At 48.5% G+C, this 22,191-nt stretch overlaps 1 protein-coding gene across 2 annotated transcripts in view; it reads left to right on the top strand.

Annotated features, from left to right (window-relative positions):
- PTH2R (parathyroid hormone 2 receptor) overlaps nt 1–22,191 on the top strand; it is a 2,104,896-nt gene that overhangs the window by 884,331 nt on the left and 1,198,374 nt on the right. For both annotated transcript variants that reach the window (XM_073558211.1, XM_073558212.1), the window contains one exon: nt 16,871–16,968. In XM_073558211.1, coding sequence (XP_073414312.1) covers nt 16,871–16,968 — 98 coding nt within the window. The remainder of the gene's footprint in view (nt 1–16,870; nt 16,969–22,191) is intronic.

Below are 22,191 nucleotides of genomic sequence, written 5' to 3' on the forward strand. Positions count from 1 at the left end.
TCCCCTGCTGTGTGTCCGGCAATTTCTCCTGCTCTGTCCACATTCACACTACTACAGATATTAAACTTGCTCCAATTAGTCCTCTGCCTCCACTCTGTTTCTACTGTAATCCCTGGGCTCCAACACCGCCAGTTGCTGCTCAGAAGTGTCTTTTGCATGGGTACTCCCTCCTGCCCTTCCTGGTTCCAGCACGCCAGCTATTTCCGGGTAGTGTCAACATCACTTTGCCTCCAATACGTTGTCCTGTCGTGTTGCGGTCGGGTTAGCCAACTCTATGATGCCTGCAGTTTATGTGCTTCCTATATGGGCTGCGGGATCTGGCAATGAAGGCTGGTTCCGTAGTGCCAATAGGACAAGCTCCCCCTGTAGGACTGTGGGTTTCGGTAACTCCGGCTGTCTCACGGCCTTGCAACTTTTTTTTTCATGTGTACCTTCTGCTGCCTATCTGAGTTCCAGTACCATTAGCTGGTTCTTTGGAAGTCAGTCTTGAATATGTCCCCCTGGGTTCCAGTAACGTCAGCTGGTTCCAGGCAGAGCCTTTGGCTTAGGTGCCTCCTTCTCGGTATCCGAGTCCCACCAACGTCTGCTGGTCCTTGGTAGTGCTTTCTGGCACAGGTACCTCCTGCTTAGTAACCGGGTTCCAGTACCATTAGCTGGTCCACGGTAGTTCCATTGGCTCTTGTACCTTCGGTTAACCATCCAGGTTCCAGTACCATCAGCTGGTTCTCAGCAGTTCCTCAGCCTTCTTATACGTTCTGCTACATTTCCAAGTTCAAGCTTTTTCAAATGGTTTTTGGTAATCACTCTGGATCTCCCTGACGATGACCCTAAAGACAACGACCCTGAAGACCACGCCGAAGAATAAGACGTCCCCGAAAACGACGACCCTGGAAACGACGACCCTGAAGACTACCCCTATGAAGACCAAGAAGATGACCCTGAAGAGGATGATGAAGGAGAAAGTGTGGGAGAAGTAAAAAAGAAGGTGAAGAACATGGAAGTAGTGAAACATAAATATCTGACAAAATATAAAAAAGCTTAACATAGTCAATATCTTTGTAACTCCGAACGTCTTAAAAAAAAATAATTCCTGCTATTACAATTGATTGGGCTAAACCTCTATGCCTTTAATGTCTCCTCCACCTCCCCCAATACATTCTACATTATTCTTAGTTGTTTTCCTTCATGTAGAATTAACCTACAAGGAAAGTAAGGGTTTATTTGCATTCCGATATTTGTGTCCCATTGACTTGCATTGGTTTCTGGTATCGGAATCGGCGATATCCGATATTTTTGGGGTATCGGTCCGATCCTATCCGATCCGATATTTCCCGATATTGGAAGGTATCGCTCAACACTACTGGACACACATACGTACTCATTCACACACAGGTCCGGACCTGAATGTTTATTGCCACGCACACGTTTGCCACAAGATGGTGAACTTTTCACAGAACCGACAACAGAGGCGTCCACCCCGTGTCGTCACACTCACACCCCCACAATGCTCAGACGGAGTCATCACCCTCCTCTGACCCCTCCTCCTATGAGGACTCCGCCTTTCAAGGTTGGCTAATGATGAGGGTTGAGACTTGCCCCTACTCCCTGGCAGCACCTCTGCTGCCCCCACTGGAGAAGAGGATGACTGTAGAAAGATGGCAGAGACAGTAGCCCCCAGGCAGCAGCCCTCACACGACTGATCCCAGCTGCCTACTTCCCTAGACCGCCAATCTATGACCGGGTTGTGTTTTTCTAACCAAGGGAGGCCTAAAATGATAGGTGATGGCATTCCCCCCAAGACGTAGCATGACATAGACTCTGCATGATGAGACCCTATACGCTGATGTATATTTTCCACGACTTGGATCAACCTCCCCTGGCTCAGTGGGACAGAGTCAATGGCCTGCACGCCTAGGGGTTTGGCCAGCGTCCTACACCTCAGGCAATGAGTCTAGACGAAGTGAGCCTCCACCAGATTGACTCCTGCTCCACTCTCCACAAGCATCGGTATGCCCTCAGGTACCCCGTCAACCACCACTTCTGACAAAGAACATTGAGAGGGCAAAATGGTGGAAATATACACTCCCTGGTCTCCTCCCTCCACGCGAACAGAGGAACGCTGGCTGCTTAGGTTCTACCAAAGATTTGGTGCGCGCTGGGCAGCCTCTTAAAAAATGGCCTGTCTGCCCACAGAAAAAACATGCCCCCATACCAAGGCGAATCGCAGGCAACCCTCTTTTGAAATCCACTACTCCGATCTGCATGGGTTCCTCCATCAGCACTGGTGTGTCCTCCTCCCTAGCAAGGACTACAGGGAGCACTTTTGGTGTATGCCTGTCCCTGAGGCATCTATCCACCCGGATCGCAAGGGACATGGCGGCCTCCAACGACCTGGGGGCGGCGTACTGCACCAGAGTATCCTGCAACTTTGGGGACAGACCCTGCACAAAATGACTCCTAAGTGCAGGGTCATTCTACTGTGTGTCAGTGGCCCACTTCCTAAACTCTGAGCAGTACTCCTCAGCCGGCCAGCCTCCCTGCTTGATCTTACGGAGTCGGGATTCCGCCAGGGAGACGCCATCAGGATCTCCATACACCAGTGCCAATGCCGCAAAAAACTTGTCCACTGATCGTAGAGATGGTGAATCGACCGGCAGGGAAAAGGCCCAGGATTGGGGATCACCCTTAAGAAGGGACATAATGATTCCCACCCGTTGTTCCTCACTCCCTGATGAACGAGGATGGAGCCTGAAGTATAACTTGCAGGTCTCCTGAAAAACCAAGAATTTGTCTCTCTCTCCAGCAAACCTGTCAGGGAGAGATATCTTGGGTTCTAGTTGGGCCTGCACTTGAACCAAGCCCCCAAACCCCACCAACTGCTGCAGCTGCTGAACCACCTCACCACGCAGCACCCTAAGCTCATCAATGAGGGGTTGAAGCAGTTGGTCAAAGGCCTGTATTTGGGTCATGGCTTATCAGAAAAAATGGGTAGGTTGGTAATAATGTCACAGTATTGTCACGGTATGTCTGGCTCTGCGTGACGCGACCCGACCCGACGATCGGTCGATCACAAAACTACAAGACAGACAAGGGGACACCGGGGAAACAATTACAACGGTGGGCCCTATAATAGGGAACGGGGAAGTGGACACCTCCTGCACTCCCTAAGGAAGAGCCCTGAACTTTCCTCACGTTCCCTATAGAGGTTCTGTCAACCCGTCGCCGACCAGGATACCTCAGTCCCTAACTAACCCTGCACCTATCCCTTACGAGGGAACTGGCAAGTGCGGACACTGGTCCTCACTGCTGGTCTAGTAAAACACAAGGAAATATAACGGACAGGGAAAAACAAACAACTTAGCTTTCTCTGCTGGCAGTGCTCCTGAGGCAGCAGAGTACGGCACCCAAACTCAGCTTTCAGCAGAAGCACCACTGCTCCAGATAGACTGCAAAAAGCACTGCTCCAGATAGCTCCTATCTTCTCAAAGGTTGGTTAGTGAATGACCAGTATTACCAACAGGGAGCAGCAGCAGCTGATGACCTTTTATAGGAAGGAGGGGGGAGGTCACCACCTGCTGACTAATTAAACATGTAGTAACACCAGCGGCCACGGGGGCAAAACTCCATATTAACCCCCGAGGCCAGAAAGGAAAAAGGTTCATATAAGAGAGTCCAGACTGCCACAGATCTGAAAATGGATTGTGACACCTGGAAGATGGCCGGAGCATTACAGAGCCCAAAGGGCATGATCAGATACTCATAATGGCCAGAAGGTGCAGACAAAGAGGGTAGGTGGAAATTTAAATGATTTATTATTACGCCGAGAGGCAAAATGGATGTTATTGTTACAAAGCAGTGTTCCAACGGGTATGAACATTAGGAGTGAGATTTTGAGTGTTTTGTAAGTGTGATTGTGACTTACTACCTCCCATTAATCAGCTGGCTATGTTTAGTCTTGATTGTTCCTTGACTTCCTATGTTTCCTTTTAAAAGCATGTGTTCAGATGTATTATGTGTTGTCTTAGAATAAGGACTGTTTTTTTGTCCGAAACGCGTCCAACTACACGTCCTGATGCGTCTCTTATCATGATGGAGAATCTTATGATTTTTTTAAATTTTGGAATAAAGGAATAAAAAATTTTTTTTTAACTAATTACTGATCTGGATGCTGGAATTTTTTCCATATTACGCTTTGCTGCAGAGGGATCCTGTTTCCACATTCCGTGCACCGATCGGACTTATAGCTGTCTTCTTTGGGGTGAGCTGAAAAAAAATTTTCTTTTTTTACCTCATAATGGCCATCCCTGGTATTAAATGCCATCTTCTTTTCATCCCCTTAAAGGATAGCTTGGAGGAGAACGCCGTTGATTCTAGTGAGCCTCCTCCTACAACCACTAGACGTAAGCATTTTCCTGACCGCCATGGGCACCTGTTGGCAGAGTGGCCAGGCTGCCGGCAAACATGACAGACCACGGGTGCTCGTGCGGTCCGGGACCTGGATCACACGCGAGAATCCCCCTTGGCCTCTTGGGGCTTGGACGCCTGATCGGGAGGTTCCGGAGGTTTAACAGAACTGGGTGTCAACCTAAACCTCTGCCTACACTGGAACCGCTCCAGCCTTCACTCCGAGAAACAAAAGTCTATGCAGTTGGAGATGGTGATAAGCTCCTCCAGTGTAGCGGGAATCTCCCTGGTGGCCAGGGCGTCCTTTGCATGGTCAGCCATACCTCTCCAGAACACCACAACGGGGTCTTGTCTGACCACTACAGTTCTGAAGCCAGCGTCTGGAACTGGATGACATAATGGCTGACCAAAGATGAGCCCTGTGACAATGCCAGCAGCGGGAGCATGGTATCATGGATGACTCGCGGTCCCAAGAAGACCTGCTTCAGAGTGCCCAAGAACTGCGAGGCAGTCTGCACCACATGATCACCACGCTCCCGCAGTGGTGTGGCCCACTCCAAAGCCCTGCCTGACAAGAGGAAAATAACAAATCCCACTTTAGCCCGCTCGGAGGGGAATCGTGCAGCCAGCAGTTCCAGTTGTATAGTACACTGGATCCTGAAACCCCTACAAGAAGCACTATTGCCCGAGAACTTCTCGGGCAATGGGAGGCGGGACAAAGTCGGGACAGGGATGGCAAATGACACACGGGATGCAGCCTCCGTGGCTGCCTGAACAGCGACCGCGGTAACATCCACAGCTGAGGTTGAGCATTCAAGAGCCGCCAACCTGCCCTCCAGATGCTGGAAGTCCCGCTGCAGTCGCTGTTCGTCTGCCATTACTAGCCAGACCCTGGCGCTAATATACTGTTAACGGCTGGTGTAAAGCACCAAATAATAAAGATAGTACTTAGGTGCGTTCGCAGCCCGGAGTCCACTGTGCAGAGATGTGAACTGCTGCTCGGTATTGGTGGATGTTATATGGCTGCATAATGGAGGAATTCATGGGGTTAACTTCATCCAGTGTGTACAGAGGCAAACTCTTACCTCACAGAGCTGCATGACCACCAAATATAAATGCCGTAGCCTGTTTATGCTCACAGAGCTAGACAATGTGAGCGCTAGTGTACAGTCACAGGACTCTGCCCTGGAGACACTGGGTTAGAGTCCCTCTAGACACACTAGTGCTCGACACTGCAACTGCGGTGCCAGGAAGAGACAAACAAATAAAGAGCACTACGTGCGCACAGCACCACTCTGGCGGACGCCACTAACCACCTGGACTAGGGAGGATAGCGATAGACTTGCGCACGGGACCGCACTGGTGGATGCAGTTACTTAACTCGGTACAAAGGTGCCTTGAACAAAATGGCACCGTATGGCGCTACGTGAGGTGCTGCGACTAGGTATCTTCAGTGGGGCAAGACCATGCCTCTAGTGGCGCTGACTCTAAACCCTACGAACAAGCACAACCAGAGGGTGGGGAGTCATAATGAGTCAGTCACCAATCTCAAGCATCCATTATCACACACACAAAAAGCAAATAGAGTCTATACTAGCGCATAGCCGAGCGGCCAGGCTAACCTTTTATAGCAGCGTCCTTCCGTTACCTTCCTGATGGTCCAATCCGAGCTGTTTGAGGACCTGAGCACATGACCTCTGACCTCCAATGAGAGGGTATGCTCAGTAGGCTGCAAAAAGGACTTAAACTCCGGAGCTGCTTGCTGCTGGCTAGTGCGGATTGCTAAGCTGACCCAGAGGTATCAGCAGCAACCAACCTGACAGCGCTAGCTTGAGCAAGACACTGGGATCGATGCCTTTGCTAAGCAGACTCCTTTGTGGCCATAACAGAATGGGAGACCGCAGAAGGCAAGGCTTGGGCTTCCTCCCATGCAGGAGCAGGAACCCAACCCCTAACGTGGTACCTAGGGAAGAGCGAGTATACTTGTTAGGATTTGGTACTTGCGAGTAATACGGTACTCGAATCCTGGTGAGTATTTCACTACTTGCCTTGAAATATTCAGCACAGTCCCTGCCCATTACTCGCATTCCCCATAAACTTACATTAGACTCGCTACTCATTACAAGTACCCGGGCATTAGGAGGTACCCGTAGTGAGTCTGAATACTTCACTACTCGCTCATCCCTAGTGGTACACATAATACTGTATGAAGCAATATATATATTGTATGGGACATGTTGTTCTGTTTGGAGCACTATGTTGTGCCCGTAATGCTGTATGGAGGACTATGTGGTGGCCATAATAGTATAGGGAGGAGTGTACTGTCTGATTTATGACCTATTGTAGAATGTACAATAGTATCAATCATGTAATGTAAGAAGTGAAATCTTTGTATTTGTGCTATAATTATATTTATCTAATGTATCTGTGTATAATTAATTGTGGTATGTGTTAAAAGGGCCACTGAGACTTTCACTCGGGGCCCACAAAAACCTGGAGCCGGCCCTGTATGCACTGCACAGTACCACTTCTCCTGTGTTGTTGTCAAAGAGGTGACTTTGGATGGGTCAATATTAGCTTAGTATTTTCAATATTACTATGGCCAAATAAAAATAAAATTTTGGAAAAGCTGTTTAAAACCCCTTAATGACTGTCAATACATCTTTCTACTGACCTGATATACAGTATAAGAGACTATCATCCCCATACAGGTGACAATCCAGCAGCTGTCGGCTGTCCACTCTAGCTGACAACTTTCTGTATCACAAACGATTAGTGTTGGCACCATCCATATCTGTTTTACCCCCTAGTTGCTGCTGTCAAAAGTGACTATATCAAATAAATGGTTAATAGCTTTTGGGGGCTTCTGCCTTAATCTATTTGACATCCCGAGATCATGATTGTGTGGGCCTGATGTTTGCCATAGCAGTTCATGGCCAAATAGCGGCCTTAAGGTACTGTCACACTTAGCGATGTACCAGCGATCCCGACCAGCGATATGACGCGGTCAGGATCGCTGGTACATTGCTAAGTGGTCGCTAGTGAGCTGCCACACAGGCAGATCTCACTAGCGACATCGCTGGGGACGGGGATCGCTACTTACCTGTCACACCAGGCGATCCTGCGTCCTCCCGCCCGGCTCCACGCGTCACTCGTTCTCACAGCAGGAAGCGCCGCAGGAAGCTGACGACGAGAAACAGTCCTGAACATTCTCGCGCGATCAGCGATAACCAGCGGGGGAGCCGGTCGTAGGTAAGTATCAGACACAGAGATATCGCTAGCAATATCGCTATAACGTCACTAGTTATAGCGATATTGCTAGCGATATCTCTTCGTGTGACAGGCCCTTTAGAGTCTCCCGTCTACAGCGGCCAGTTAAGAAGTTAACGACATTTAGGTGGTAAATAAACACTTTTCATTCCGGCTATACCACGTTGCATTAATTCCTGAAAATCACCTGAAGGGTCAATAAACTATTTGACAGAAGTTTTTAATATGTCTGGGGGCGCTGTCTTTAAAATGGTATCACGATTGAGGTATTGCAATATATAGGACCCCCAAAGTCACTTCAAACCTGGATAGGTCCCTCAAAAATATAAATTTTAAAAATTTCCTTGAAAAGATGAAAAATTATTGCTACATTTTTAAACCTTCCAAAAGGCTTAAAAAATAAGATAGCACTTTAAAAATGTTGCTGATGTAAAGCCGATATGACTATCTGGATTAAAGGGATAATCATTCAAAGTTTGAAAATTGCATTTTTTTTACATTTTTGTCAAGTTTCTGATATTTTTTATAAATAAACACAAAACATATCAATCTAAATTTACCATCATCATAAATTATAATGTGTCACGAAAAAACATTCTCAAAATCAATGGGATTTGTTGAAGTGTTCCAGAGTTATCACCACATAAAGTGACATTGGTCAGAATTTAAAAAATTGGCCCCATCACTAAGGGGTTAAATGGATTATCCCAAGTAATCCACTCTCCTTCTGGATAGGGGATAACTTTCCAATTGCTGGAAATCTGACTGCTGGGACCCCTATGATCCTGAAAAACTGCGCTCCGTAGAGCACCTTGTAAATGCAGCTGTGGTCGATCATACGCACTGTGGCGGCAATCACATGTGGTTCTTTAAATACTGTATCTCCTTTTAGGAGAGTGAGGGGCACCACAAAGTAAAGCAAAATTTACTGATCGGGTGAGTAGTATTATAGTTTGTGGTCTGGTGGAGTTTGTGTGGCAAGGCTGCTTTTTTGGCCCAGTCCAGCCCTGGAGGAGATAGAGTGAGCAAAAGATGTCAGAAAGTAGTCAGAGTCTCAGAGAGGATCTGAAAACATGGTTCAATTATTTTAAAAAGGTTATATAGCAATAAGTAGAGTTGAGCGAAACGGGTCGAAAAAATTCAAAAGTCGCCGACTTTTGGCAAAGTCGGGTTTCATGAAACGAAACCCGACCCTAGGATGAGGTCGGCCACGAGGTCGGCGACTTACGCGCCAAAGTCGCGTTTCAAAAGTTTGTTTTGCGCTCTTTTTCAGCCAATCAGGATCCACGGACACTGTGGGCAACGTGATGACATAGGCACGGGTCACCACCATCTTTCAGAAGGGCATGCAAGTGATTGGCTTGCTTTGGTGGGCGTCACAGGGGGTATAAAAGGGCGTGCACGCCGACCGCCATGTTACTCATGCTGATCTCAGAATAGAGAGAGCTGCTGCTGCTGCTGATTTTGTAGGGAGAGCGTTAGGCAGGGAAGAAGACACCAAAAACTGCTTCTGCTGCTAGCGATTTTGCCTGTACAACACACCAGTCACTGTGCAGTGCAAGGGGAGGCTATATAGTGGTGTATCAGTGGTGTTGGTTGTTGGGCTGCCTTCTAAGGCTTCCTGACATTCCTGCATTGCTGTTTACCCACTGCTCCGCAAACTGCTTTTTTAAAAGCAATCCCAATTTTTTTTTTTGTCCTGCTGAGAAGAAGAAAAAAAACTGCTTCTGCTGCTAGCGATTTTGCCTGTACAACACACCAGTCACTGTGCAGTGCAAGGGGAGGCTATATAGTGGTGTATCAGTGGTGTTGGTTGTTGGGCTGCCTTCTAAGGCTTCCTGACATTCCTGCATTGCTGTTTACCCACTGCTCCGCAAACTGCTTTTTTAAAAGCAATCACAATTTTTTTTTTTTGTCCTGCTGAGGTACTGAGCGTGCATTTTTTCACACCATACAGCGGTGTACGCTCCTCACACAGTACCGTGTAACGGCTGTTATCACAGCCACAGTGAAGCTATCAGTGAGTCACTCTGTGAGAATAAGTCGAGGACATGTTCCGTTCTTACAGACCTGCACTCTAGGGAGATTCCAATTCTGCCCAATTCTACATACACCTTGTAGTTTGTGATACACTAGCCAATTTCTGCCTGTGACATAGCGCTCAGATATTCAGTGGGCCTCACACAATCCATAAGTGTCCAGTGTCCACAAGTGTGTGCAGAAATTAAAAATTATCCTCTAGTCACTTTGGTCACAGCTCTGCCATCGAGCCTGTGACAGAGCGCTCAGATACTCAGTGGGCCTCACACAATCCATAAGTGTCCAGTGTCCACAAGTGTGTGCAGAAATTAAAAATCTCCCTTATCCTCTAGTCACTTTGGTCACAGCTCTGCCATCGAGCCTGTGACAGAGCGCTCAGATACTCAGTGGGCCTCACACAATCCATAAGTGTCCAGTGTCCACAAGTGTGTGCAGAAATTAAAAATCTCCCTTATCCTCTAGTCACTTTGGTCACAGCTCTGCCATCGAGCCTGTGACAGAGCGCTCAGATACTCAGTGGGCCTCACACAATCCATAAGTGTCCAGTGTCCACAAGTGTGTGCAGAAATTAAAAATCTCCCTTATCCTCTAGTCACTTTGGTCACAGCTCTGCCATCGAGCCTGTGACAGAGCGCTCAGATACTCAGTGGGCCTCACACAATCCATAAGTGTCAAGTGTCCACACGTGTGTGCAGAAATTAAAAATCTCCCTTATCCTCTAGTCACTTTGGTCACAGCTCTGCCATCGAGCCTGTGACAGAGCGCTCAGATACTCAGTGGGCCTCACACAATCCATAAGTGTCCAGTGTCCACAAGTGTGTGCAGAAATTAAAAATCTCCCTTATCCTCTAGTCACTTTGGTCACAGCTCTGCCATCGAGCCTGTGACAGAGCGCTCAGATACTCAGTGGGCCTCACACAATCCATAAGTGTCCAGTGTCCACAAGTGTCTGCAGAAATTCATAATCTCCCCTGTCCTATAGACACCTTGTACCTTGTTTTACATTACTATATAGTTTGTTGGATTTTGTCTACATTTCTACCAAAAATGAGGAAGGCTGGTGGAAGAGGCCGTGGAATCGGGCGGGGGTTGGCAGCTGGTAATGATGGTGTTGGTGGTGGATCTGATGGTAGTGGCAAGAGCAAAATAGGACCGAATGCAGGAGGTGTTGAGCCTGCGTCATCGTCTGGCTACATAAGGCCTCGAACGCTTAGTTTTCTAGGAGTTGGCAAACCGCTTTTAAAGCCAGAGCATCAGGAAAAAGTTTTGTCTTACATTGCTGACTCAGCCTCCAGCTCTATCGCCTCCTCTTCTTCAGTTGTAAAAAGTAAAAGCACTGAGTCGTCATTGGAGGCTCATGTTCATGAACCACACCTTTCCTTGTGTCCTTCACCCCAACCAAGATTGAAGGATGATGCAGGCCATACTACTGATTACTCCATGGAGCTGTTTTCACATACCATGCCTGGATTATCAAGTGAAATGGTGAATTACCCAGGCCAAGATGAATCTGACATGGAGTGCACTGATGCACAGCCGCTGATGGATGATTCTGCTGGTACATTCACTCAGAGCACTACATTGTCCTCGCAGTGTACAGAGCCAGATTCTGACCCTGATGAGACTCAGGTGCCCCTTCGCGCACACTATACCACCATACACGGTGACACAGAGGAAGGTGCACATGACATAGAAGAGGAGGTGATGGATGACCCAGTTGTTGACCCAGATTGGCATCCATTGGGGGAAGAGGGTGCTGCTTCCAATAGCTTAGATGAGGAGCATCCACAGCAGACATCGACATCGCAACAGCTGTTATCTGGCAGGCCCGGAGCACTCCAAAGACAGGTTCCAAACATCAAAAGAGTTGCTGGACAGCTTGTCCAGAGGGTCAAAAGATCACAGCGTGCTAGGCCGCAAAATGTCTGCCAAAGTAGGAAGAGTGCAGTGTGGCACTTTTTTGAACAAAATCCTCATGATCAGGCCAAGGTTATCTGTAAGAAGTGCGCAAAGACCTTTAGCCGAGGGAAAAATCTGAAAAATTTGAATACCAGTTGCATGCTTAGACATTTAACCAGCATGCACTTGCAAGGGTGGACACAACACCAAACCTCAAGTGCCACATGTGCAACTGATCACAACGAAGGTAGTCAGCAACGCTACATTGTTTCCCCCACTGTAAGCCCACCGGTTAGCACAACAGCAAATGTTGAGGTGTCGTTGCAATGCCACAGCAGTCAGGGAATCCCACTGTTATATCAACGAAAGACTGATTCTAGGCCATCAGAAAGAACAACAACTCCATCACCATCATCAACCCTCTCTCAGTCCGCCCTGTCCACCGCTACTTCCACCATATGCAGCTCTCAAGTCCAGCTCACCCTCCCAGACACTATGAGTAGGTCAAGAAAGTACTCAGTCTCTCATCCGCGTACACTGGGTTTGAACGCCCACATTGCCAAACTAATCTCGTTTGAGATGATGCCCTTTCGGTTGGTGGAAAGTGCAGCTTTCCGCGAACTCATGGCCTATGCAGTACCATGCTATGACCTACCCAGTCGCCACTTCTTCTCTCGCAAAGCCATCCCAGCCCTCCACCATCATGTGAAAGACCGCATTGTCCATGCACTCAAGCAGTCAGTGAGCGGAAAGGTGCACCTCACAACTGATGCATGGTCCAGTCGGCATGGCCAGGGCCGTTACGTGTCCATCACTGCGCACTGGGTTAATGTGGTGGATGCAGGGTCCACAGGGGACAGCGGTGGTGGGACAGTGCTGCCTAGCCCACGGTATAGGAAACAGTTGGCTGTAGGCGTTCGACCCTCCTCCTCCTCCTCCTCCAGAAGCGAAAGCTCGTCCACAGAGCGCAGTAGTACGAGCACTCCATCTGCAGCTGCCACTGTTGCACACGATGTGTCCCCCTATCGAGCAGCTAGTGGAAAGCATCAGCAGGCTGTGTTGCAGATGATGTGTTTGGGCGACAGACACACCGCCGAGGTGCTGGCCGAGTACTTTCAGCGACAAACTGAGTCATGGCTGGGCAGTGTACATCTTGAGGCAGGCAAGGTAGTTAGTGATAACGGCCGTAATTTTGTGGCAGCCATAGCCCTTTCAAAACTCAGCCACATACCTTGCTTGGCTCACACCTTGAACCTGGTGGTGCAGTGCTTCCTCAAAAATTATCCGGAGTTAACAGCCCTGCTCCAGAAGGTGCGAAGACTGTGCGCGCACATCCGCCGGTCGCCTGTACACTCCGTTCGTATGTAGAAGCTGCAGCGATTGCTCCACCTTCCCAACCACCGCCTCATTATCGACATTGCAACAAGGTGGAACTCCACCCTGCACATGGTGGAGCGGCTGTGCGAGCAGAGGCAGGCCATAATGCATTTGTGGGAGGATACACGGCCAGGCACTTTGAGAGCAGACATGGAGTTGACAGGTGTGCAGTGGTCGAAGCTGAAAGACCTCTGTAAAGTCCTTCAGTGTTTTGAGGAATGCACACGGCTGGTAAGCGCAGACGACGCCATCCTAAGCATGAGCATCCCACTTATGCGTCTGCTCATGCAAACTTTGACGCACCTTAAGGAGCAGGCTTCTGCAGCCAATGTTGATGAGGAGGAGGGATTCCTTGATGTCATTCAGCCATTGTCTGCTCAGGGACCTCTCCTGGACGAGGTGGAGGAAGAAGAGGATTAGGAAGATGATGGGGATGATTACTTAGGGGAGGAGGATGCATCTCGTGGGGCAAGTGAAAATGTTGGCGTGGCAAGGTCTGGTACAGGGTTTGTGTGTGACTGGAGGGATGTGGATTTGCCAGAAAGTGCTCCTCCAACCAGCACTCGCAGTGCATCATTGACACCGGGAACATTGGCCCACATGTCAGATTATGCCTTGCAGATCCTAAAAAGGGACCCCCGCATTGCCAAAATGATGAACGATGACGACTACTGGTTGGCCACCATCCTGGATCCACGCTATAAAGGCAAATTACAAAACATCATGCCACAGGAGAACCTTGACCTAATATTGGCTAATAAACAAGCAACTCTGGTAAATCGGTTGCTTGAGGCATTCCCAGCACACAGCAGCCGTGATGGTTCTCACACGAGCCGTACGGGCCGGGGGCAGCTTGGCAGAGGTGTTCGTGGTGCACACAGCAGAAGTGGCGTTGGAGACAGGGGTTTCATGACAATGTTGTGGACTGATTTTTCAAGTACCGCTCACACAACTGGTAATACTGCATCGATGGAAAGTGACAGGAGACAGCAGTTGTCAACTATGGTTACAAACTACTTTTCCTCCCATATTGATGTTCTCCCACACAGGTCATTCCCCTTTGACTATTGGGCCGCTAAACTGGACACCTGGCCTGAATTGGCACAATATGCCTTACAGGAGCTCGCTTGCCCAGCTGCAAGTGTGCTATCGGAAAGAGTCTTCAGTGCAGCTGGATCAATCCTGACAGAAAAAAGGACCCGTCTGTCAACCCAAAATGTGGATGATCTAACCTTCATTAAAATGAACCATGCATGGGTTTCCAAGCATTTTGTCCCACCTTCCCCTGATGACACATAGGGTGACAGAAAAATGGCTTGCTTTGGTCCACCTCTTCCTGGGACTTGACCTATTTCACCTTTTGCATCAGCTGAATGTCCAACATCAACATATGCCACTTTCTAAAACTCCCTAACTGTGCTGCCTCCCCCCCATGGCCGGGGTCACCACCTAGCGCACGACACCGTGCGAGTGCCATTGCCCTGGACAGGTGGGTAGGCTGACTCTTGGGCGCGGGCACTGGCACAGGGTCCCTCATAGTGCAATCAAGTGTCTCTGACGGTGGTGGTGCACACCCACCGTCAGACACACCGCCGTACTATGAGGGGCCCAGTGCCAGTACCGACACCCACGAGTGGGCCCCCCTTGCTTGGGCAGGGCCCCAGCATTTGCAATCTTTACCTCTCCCTGCTCCTCCGCTGTGTAGTCTGGGCCGTCAAATCCATACTGTGCCTGACACCGTTTGAGCCTGCCTCCTGATGTATAGACATATATTTTGAATGTGTACGCTATCCATACATGTTATCTGGGGATACGGTACCCTTTCTCACCTTTGTGCAATCACGTGCAATCCATACTGGGCCTAACACCGTCTGAGCCTGTCTCCTGATGTATAGACATATATTTTGAATGTGTACACTATCCATACATGTTATCTGGGGATACGGTACCCTTTCTCACCTTTGTGCAATCACATGTAATCCATACTGGGCGTGAGAACGGCTGGCGAGCTGTTAAGCAAGCTACAGCACCTGTGGTTTGCATACGTAAGTATTTCATTTTTTCAGGAATGACGGTTAGGCCTAATTCCGGAACTGCGGTTGACCTGCACTTACTGGGAAATCATTGTTCGCGGGTAATAATTGTAATCAGTGATCCCCATCACTAACGTTGTTCAGCGGGTTATCTGCACCTGTAAGCGACAAACGCTGGCCTTTTCAGTGTAGCGCACATGCAGCCACGGACATGTAAGGGCATGACACACCAGTTATTGGCCAATCTCATGTGCCAGAGCCTCACGTGTCCCTCTAGTAAGCCGGACTCGGACCGCGGGGCATGACGGAGTCTCGTTCGTTAACGGAATTAAGCTTGCAATGTGTGCATCTGTTCTGTAGCTGGCATGGTTGAGGTTTCCCAGGTGGAGTCGAATTTAACCGTAGGCTCCACTCCTGGTGGTGCCCTTCTGGACATTCCTTTAAGGTTCAGCTTTGCAACCATACTGCCCACGTAAAACAAACACTTTGCCTTCAGGAACGCTGTTTGGAGGGTCATGACTCGTGGGAATAACGCCGCCCAATCAGTTAACCTGCTAGAGAGATCGTTCATTGCTCCCAAGCATGACATCACACTCCCTAGGAAGAAGGTAATGCCACTGTGGCGACCGTACTCCTGGGGGCGACACAAGTGCACTGATGCCCAGCCACTGCTCGATGAATCTGCTGGTACATTGACCCAGACCACTACATTCCCCTCGCACGCTACATGGCCTGAATCTGACCCTGATGAAACTCAGGTTACCCTTCCCATATACAGTTCCATCTTACATAGTGACAAAGAGGAAGCTGCAGATGAAAGTGCAGGTTCGGCCCACCCGCCATCAGACACACCACCGTACTATCACAGGCCCTGTGCCAGTGCCGTCGCCAATGAGTGGGCCCTCCCTGCTTGCTCAGGATCACAGCACTTGCAAGGTTGAAATACTGTGCAGTGAGATGGAAGATGGGGACGACGAGGAGTCCAGACTAGTACAGGTATTCCCTAGCGATGAGACTTATTTGATTGTTTTCAATGTTGGGACAGCAATTTTTGGGGAGCACTATACTCTGGAGAATGATAGATGGGGCCCACCATACACTGGAACATTCCAAAGGTGGACATCAGACACTGGAGCAGCATTTACAGGGCCCATTATACACTAGAGCATTAGAAATGGGGCCCATTATGTTTGGAGCATTATTTGGGCCCATAAGACAGTGGAGCTTCATCCATGGGGACCAACATATACTGTAGCATTATGTGGAGCTCATCATATACTGTTTCAAACATTATATGGGACCAATGATTCTGTATGGAGAAATAGATGGGCCTTGTCATGAGATGTAAAAAGTGAAGTATTTTTCATTGTACTATACCGCTATTTCTCTGCCGTATCGGAGCATGATGAGTTGTGGTATGTGTTAAAGGGGCGCTCTTTCGCCCAGGGCACATGAAAACCTGGAGCCAGCCCCCCCCCACAACTTTAGCCAAATAACCCCCATTTTTCAGTGCGTAACAAATTACAGAGTGCATTCTCAGAAAAGTGCATTTCTCAGTCATCAGGATCAGGTGTGACTGCTACCTTTGCCTCTTTAGTTATGCCCTATATTTATACATGTGTTAGGTAGCACCATGAAGTCTTTGCCAAAGAACATTTAACATGTTATGTTATGTATAGCCCATTTTCAGTACTGAATAATGAGATTAGTGCAGAATTTTGTTCCATTTTTTTATTTAGCAAATTCATAAAATGTAAAAGTAATTTACAGTATAAATGCTAATTTATGGCTCAGAAAAAAGAAAAAAATTCTGCATAGAATAAAATAATATCTCTTTTTCTCCACAGAGAGAGTTTTTTGAACGGCTTTATGTCATGTACACTGTGGGATACTCCATTTCATTTTGTTCCTTAGCCATTGCAATATTCATCATTGGTTATTTCAGGTAAGGATTTAGTTCAAATGTGATAAGGACCATTTTATTTCTTCCTTTAATGTGACTATTTTCACATAATGAACCTTTAAGATGTTCACGCAGTCTGATTTGTGCATAGCATGGTACAGAGCAAGAAAAGGTCAGCAAAATGTTTGGTGTGTTTATTGGAAAATATTCAGTCTTCAGAACTTGTATTTTATTCATTGAATTCTTTGTTGTTTGTCTGCATATGAGTCCAGTATATGGTCAAATTTAGGGACAGAACTGATGCACTGAAGAGTAGCAAAACACCAGGAGATTCAGGATGAGAACTTAACTAAACAAGAGACCAAGGAAGCAACAAACTAAAGCTGCCAAATCCAAGCAGTATGCTGGTAGCTTAAGTAAGGTGCGGTACTGTCCCATTGGCCACATCACACACATCTATGCTGCCAGATTGGGTGGCATTATAGATATTAGCTCTAGCTGGACAGAGCCTGTGCCGCACACAGAATGAAGACAGTAGCACCTGTTGACAGGTTCTCGCAAGGTTTCACGTTAGATACAGTTGAAACCAGAATTTTACATACACTATATAAAAAGACACATATGCATGTTTTTCTCAATATTTGACAAGTAGTGTTGAGCATTCCGATACCGCAAGTATCGGGTATCGGCCGATATTCGCTGTATCGGAGTTCCGATACTTTTTTCATATCGAATACCGGAATCGGAAGTTCCCATAATGCTAGGAGCCCGCTCGATTTGATTCAGCCAATGGGGATCCTCAGAAGTGTGGGCACATCCTGTTAGGCATGTAGGCATGTTAACTACTGGCATGGCTGTGATTGGCTGCTGAAATGATGTCATGATGCACTATAAAAACTGCAGCAGCCGCCATTTCGGGTTCACTTTGCTGTGAATTCAGTTATGGACAGGCTGCTGTTGAAGACTGTGAGGGACAGTTAGAAATAGCAATCATCAAACATATCTATTGCTCTACCCAGGCTACATAATCCACCACTGTAGCATTTTTTTAGCCCAGCAGCGCTGTTTTAATAGCTGTCTGCAAGGGCTGTGTGAGTGCAGACCCACGCTGTGTAGTGTGTCCTGCAGGCACGTCTGCTTGTAGGCTGCCCAGCGTGTGTCTCTGCCTCATACACATTTTTCTTTTATTGCTGCTTTTTTTTTCTCCTGTATAGTGTGCTTCCATACGTATCCATATACGTTGGTTGCAAACACTAAAGGAGTGGACAGCGGAGCCTTTCAGCAGCCTTTCAGTGCTATAGCCCATTTCTCTGCACTGTTTTTGGCTGTCTGATAGGTCTCTCTGTGTGTGAGTGCAGCTCACGTTGCAGTGTGTTCTACAGCCACCGCTAGCTGTAGTCCACTCAGCGTGCGTCACTGCCTCATACATAGTCCTTTTTTTGCAGCTAATTTATCCAGATTTTTGTTCCTATATTAGTGTGCTTCCATCCGCATCCATTGTCATTGGTTGGTTGCAAACACTATAAAGGATTAGATAGAGGAGCCTTTTTGCTGGTATCCAGACTAGTATCACCCTATTTTTTGGAGCCTCATCAATTGCATTGTAGGTTAGCTTCCTGCATTGTAATCGCTCCAAAACGTTTGTGATACTATAGCTTTCAAACTTTGGTCACATCCTTTTCTTCCCCCCCCAAAAAAAAAAAAGGAAATAAAGTTCACCAAACACTCCACTTTACAGTTGTGTAGGCCACAGTAGATCATATTAAAGTGTAGTACACACACTCTTAGCCAAACTAGTGTTTCTTATACTGGTTAGCAGGTGTTCAGGAATAAGAACACTAAGCCACCCCTTTTTTACTTTTCTGCCTATCTTTATCAGTCTACCAAGATGAAGAAGGCAGGGAGTAAGGCACGTGGTTGTCGCCGTGGAGTTTCAGCAGGGAGAGGACGGGGGGATTCAGCAGGGAGAGGACGTGGGAATTCGGTGTCTGCTGTGGCCACCAGTGACCCGGCATTCCCCACTTTTACCAGGCAACAGTCCTTCATGCGCAGCTTTGTAGGACCTCGCCATACCCCACTGCTGCGTGATGAACAAATTGAAGCCGTTGTCGGATGGATGGCAGCTAACGCATCCACTTCAATGACTTCCACATCCTCCCAAGGCCAGAGCACTGAAGAGCAACCATCTGTCTCTTCACCACCTGCCAAATTGCCCAGGCAGTCTGAGAGCGCTGGACAGGAGCCATCTCAATCTTTTCTTCTGTTCTCAGAATCTGTTGGCTTGGAAAGAGGTGGCCAGCCAAGCAGCATTCTAGAGCGTGAAGAAGAGGGAGTATGCAGTGATGCCCAACTGCTTTGTCCCTCTGAATCTGAAGAGGCGGGTGGGCCAGTGCCTATTGTCAGCACACCTCAGTGCTCATCTGATGATGATAAGACTCAGTTGCCAATTTCTGGTGCGTATGGTGCTGGCGAGACAACCCAGGACCAGCCGGTGCTTGAAGAGGGGAGTGGAGATGATGTGGTCCTTGACACATCATGGCGTCAGCCACAGGAAGGTGGTGGGAGCAGCTCTGAGGAAGAGATTCCCCGAACGGCCAAAAGAGGAGGGAGAGGGCAGGGGCAGAATTGGTTGCCTGTAGCCTCCACTTTGGCACCCGTGAGGAACAATCCTCTTCCAAAACACAAAACGGGCGCTCCCAGGACTTGCAGTGCTTGGTCTTTTTTTGGCACAGTTGCAGATGACATTTGCTTTGTCAAATGCAAGCTGTGTCATCAGAAAGTTAAACGAGGGAAAAATGTGAGCAACCTCAATACCACAAATATGTGGAAAATGTGCGTACCAAGCACGAGGTGGAGTTACACAGACACACTGAAGATGTAGGCCAACCTTCAGCAGCACCTACCACCTCTTCAGCTCATGTTGGGGCCTCTTCCTCCAGCTCACACACAGCTGGTTCGGCTTCCTCACTGGAACGCCATGGAAGAACCACTGCCACTGTTGTCCAGAGACCCAGTGAAATTCCACCCACTGAACCACGTTCTCAGTCATCAGCACACTCCCAGGCCACTCACCAGCAATCGGTGACAGACATGGGAGAAAAAGCGGCCATACTCGGCAAACCATCCCCGAGCACTGGCTCTGAATGCCGGCATTGCCAAACTACTGGCCCTTGAGATGCTGTCATTCAGGCTGGTGGAGACTGACACCTTCCGGAACTTGATGTCATTGGCAGTTCCACAATACAATGTGCCCAGCCGCTTTTATTTCAGCAGGCAAGCCGTCCCTGCCCTGCAAAAGCATGTGGAGGGAAAAATTAAAAATGCGCTACTAAACACCGTCAGTAGCAAGGTCCACCTGACCACCGATGCGTGGACCAGTAGCCATGGACAGGGACGATACCTTTCCCTCACTGCCCATTGGGTCAATGTTGTGAAGCCGGGTATAGATCTGGAGAGTGGCTCTGTACGTATTCTGCCAACTCCAAGGATTGCAGGAATGCAGTCTGTACATATTGAGTCCTCCTCCTAATCTAGTTCCTCGGAATCAGCACTGCATGAGCCTGTTAGGCCAGATATGAGCACAGGTGTGGCCAAACGTCAACAGGCAGTCCTTAAATTAATTTCTTTGGGGAATCGGAGCCACACAGCACAGGAGCTCTGGAATGCCATCAAGCAGGAGAGGGATGTGTGGTTTGTGCCAGCGAATCTCCAGCCAGGTTTGGTAGTGAGTGACAATGGCCGAAATCTAGTGGCAGCTCTGGGCCTAGGCAACCTCACTCACATACCATGTCTGGCACACGTGCTCAATTTGGTCGTGCAGAGCTTTCTGAGGGACTATCCGGATCTTGATGCACTGCTGCACAAGGTTCGCCTAGAGTGTGCTCACTTTTGGCGTTCCAGCATGGCAAGATCACGCATTGCATCTCTGCAACGCCGATTCCGCCTGCCAGAACATCGCATCATATGTGACCTCCCCACCAGGTGGAATTCAACGTTACATATGTTGGAGCGGTTGTGTGAGCAGCAGGCAGCAGTAATGGAGTACCAGCTGCATCAGGCGCAAACAAGTCGCACTGTGCGCCGGACACACTTCACCACCACTGAGTGGGCCACTATGAGGGACATCTGCCAAGTTTTGCGTGCCTTCGATGACTCCACGTGGATGGCCAGTGCAGATGATGCACTAATCAGCATGACTGTCCCCCTCATCTGTCTGCTTCAAAAAACCTTACAAGCACTAAGTGAGGAGGTTTTTGAAGAGGTCGAGGATGAGGAGTCAGAAATGCCATCTGCTTCTGGCAAGTCTGCGCAACGTGCTTCCACACAAAGGCCCAGGCAGGGGACACTTAGTGAGGAGGATGACGAGGAGGGAGGTACACAAGGCTCTAGTAGTCAGTGTGGACAGCGAGGGTGGGGTGATGCTGAGCAGGCTGAGATGCTGCCTCAAGCTGGGCACAGCGTTTCCGGTCCAGTTGGCAGTCTGCAGCACATGGTTGATTTCATGCTGCAGTGCTTGTTAAATGACCGCCGTATCGCCAACATTCTCCACACGGCTGATTATTGGGTGTACACCCTCCTAGATCCTCGCTACTGGGACAACTTACAAAGCCTCATACCGCAGTTGAACCGGGAGCGAAAAATGCGGGAGTACCAAGAAACACTTGTGCAGGCCATCATGTTCTCCATTCCCTGCGCAAGTGTTGCTGCTAGTGCTTTTCAAAGCAGCCATGTGGGTAGAGGCATTGGAGGAAGCTCTGCACAAAGAGGTAGAAGAGGCAGTGCCGCAGGACAAGGCAAGGCTAGTATGGCCCAAATGTGGAAAAGTTTTGTGGGACTGCCACAAACGGCTACACCATCACAGACGGCTCCAGTCAGCAGGAGGCAACATTTCCGTCAGATGGTGACAGACTACATGTCTTGCCCTGTTAGTGTACTCCCAGACGGCTCATCCCCGTTCAAGTATTGGGTCTCTAAGCTGGATACATGGCCAGAGCTTAGCCAGTATGCATTGGAGGTGCTGGCTTGCCCTGCTGCCAGTGTATTATCGGAACGTGTCTTTAGTGCTGCAGGTGGTGTGGTAACAGACCGTCGCACGCGACTATCCGCCGATAATGTTGACCGGCTTACTTTTCTGAAAATGAACAAGGCCTAGATCTCACCTGAATTTGCCAGTCCTCTTCCAGAATAAATAATTGGCTGGCAACAGGATCTAGGTCTCCTGTTGTGTTCATGTTTCTATGACCTGAACTTTATTTCCTGGCCTAC

Source organism: Dendrobates tinctorius, unplaced genomic scaffold, assembly GCF_039654945.1.
Source record: "Dendrobates tinctorius isolate UK_male_01 unplaced genomic scaffold, ASM3965494v1 ptg000254l, whole genome shotgun sequence".
In the NCBI taxonomy this organism is placed as follows: domain Eukaryota; kingdom Metazoa; phylum Chordata; class Amphibia; order Anura; family Dendrobatidae; genus Dendrobates; species Dendrobates tinctorius.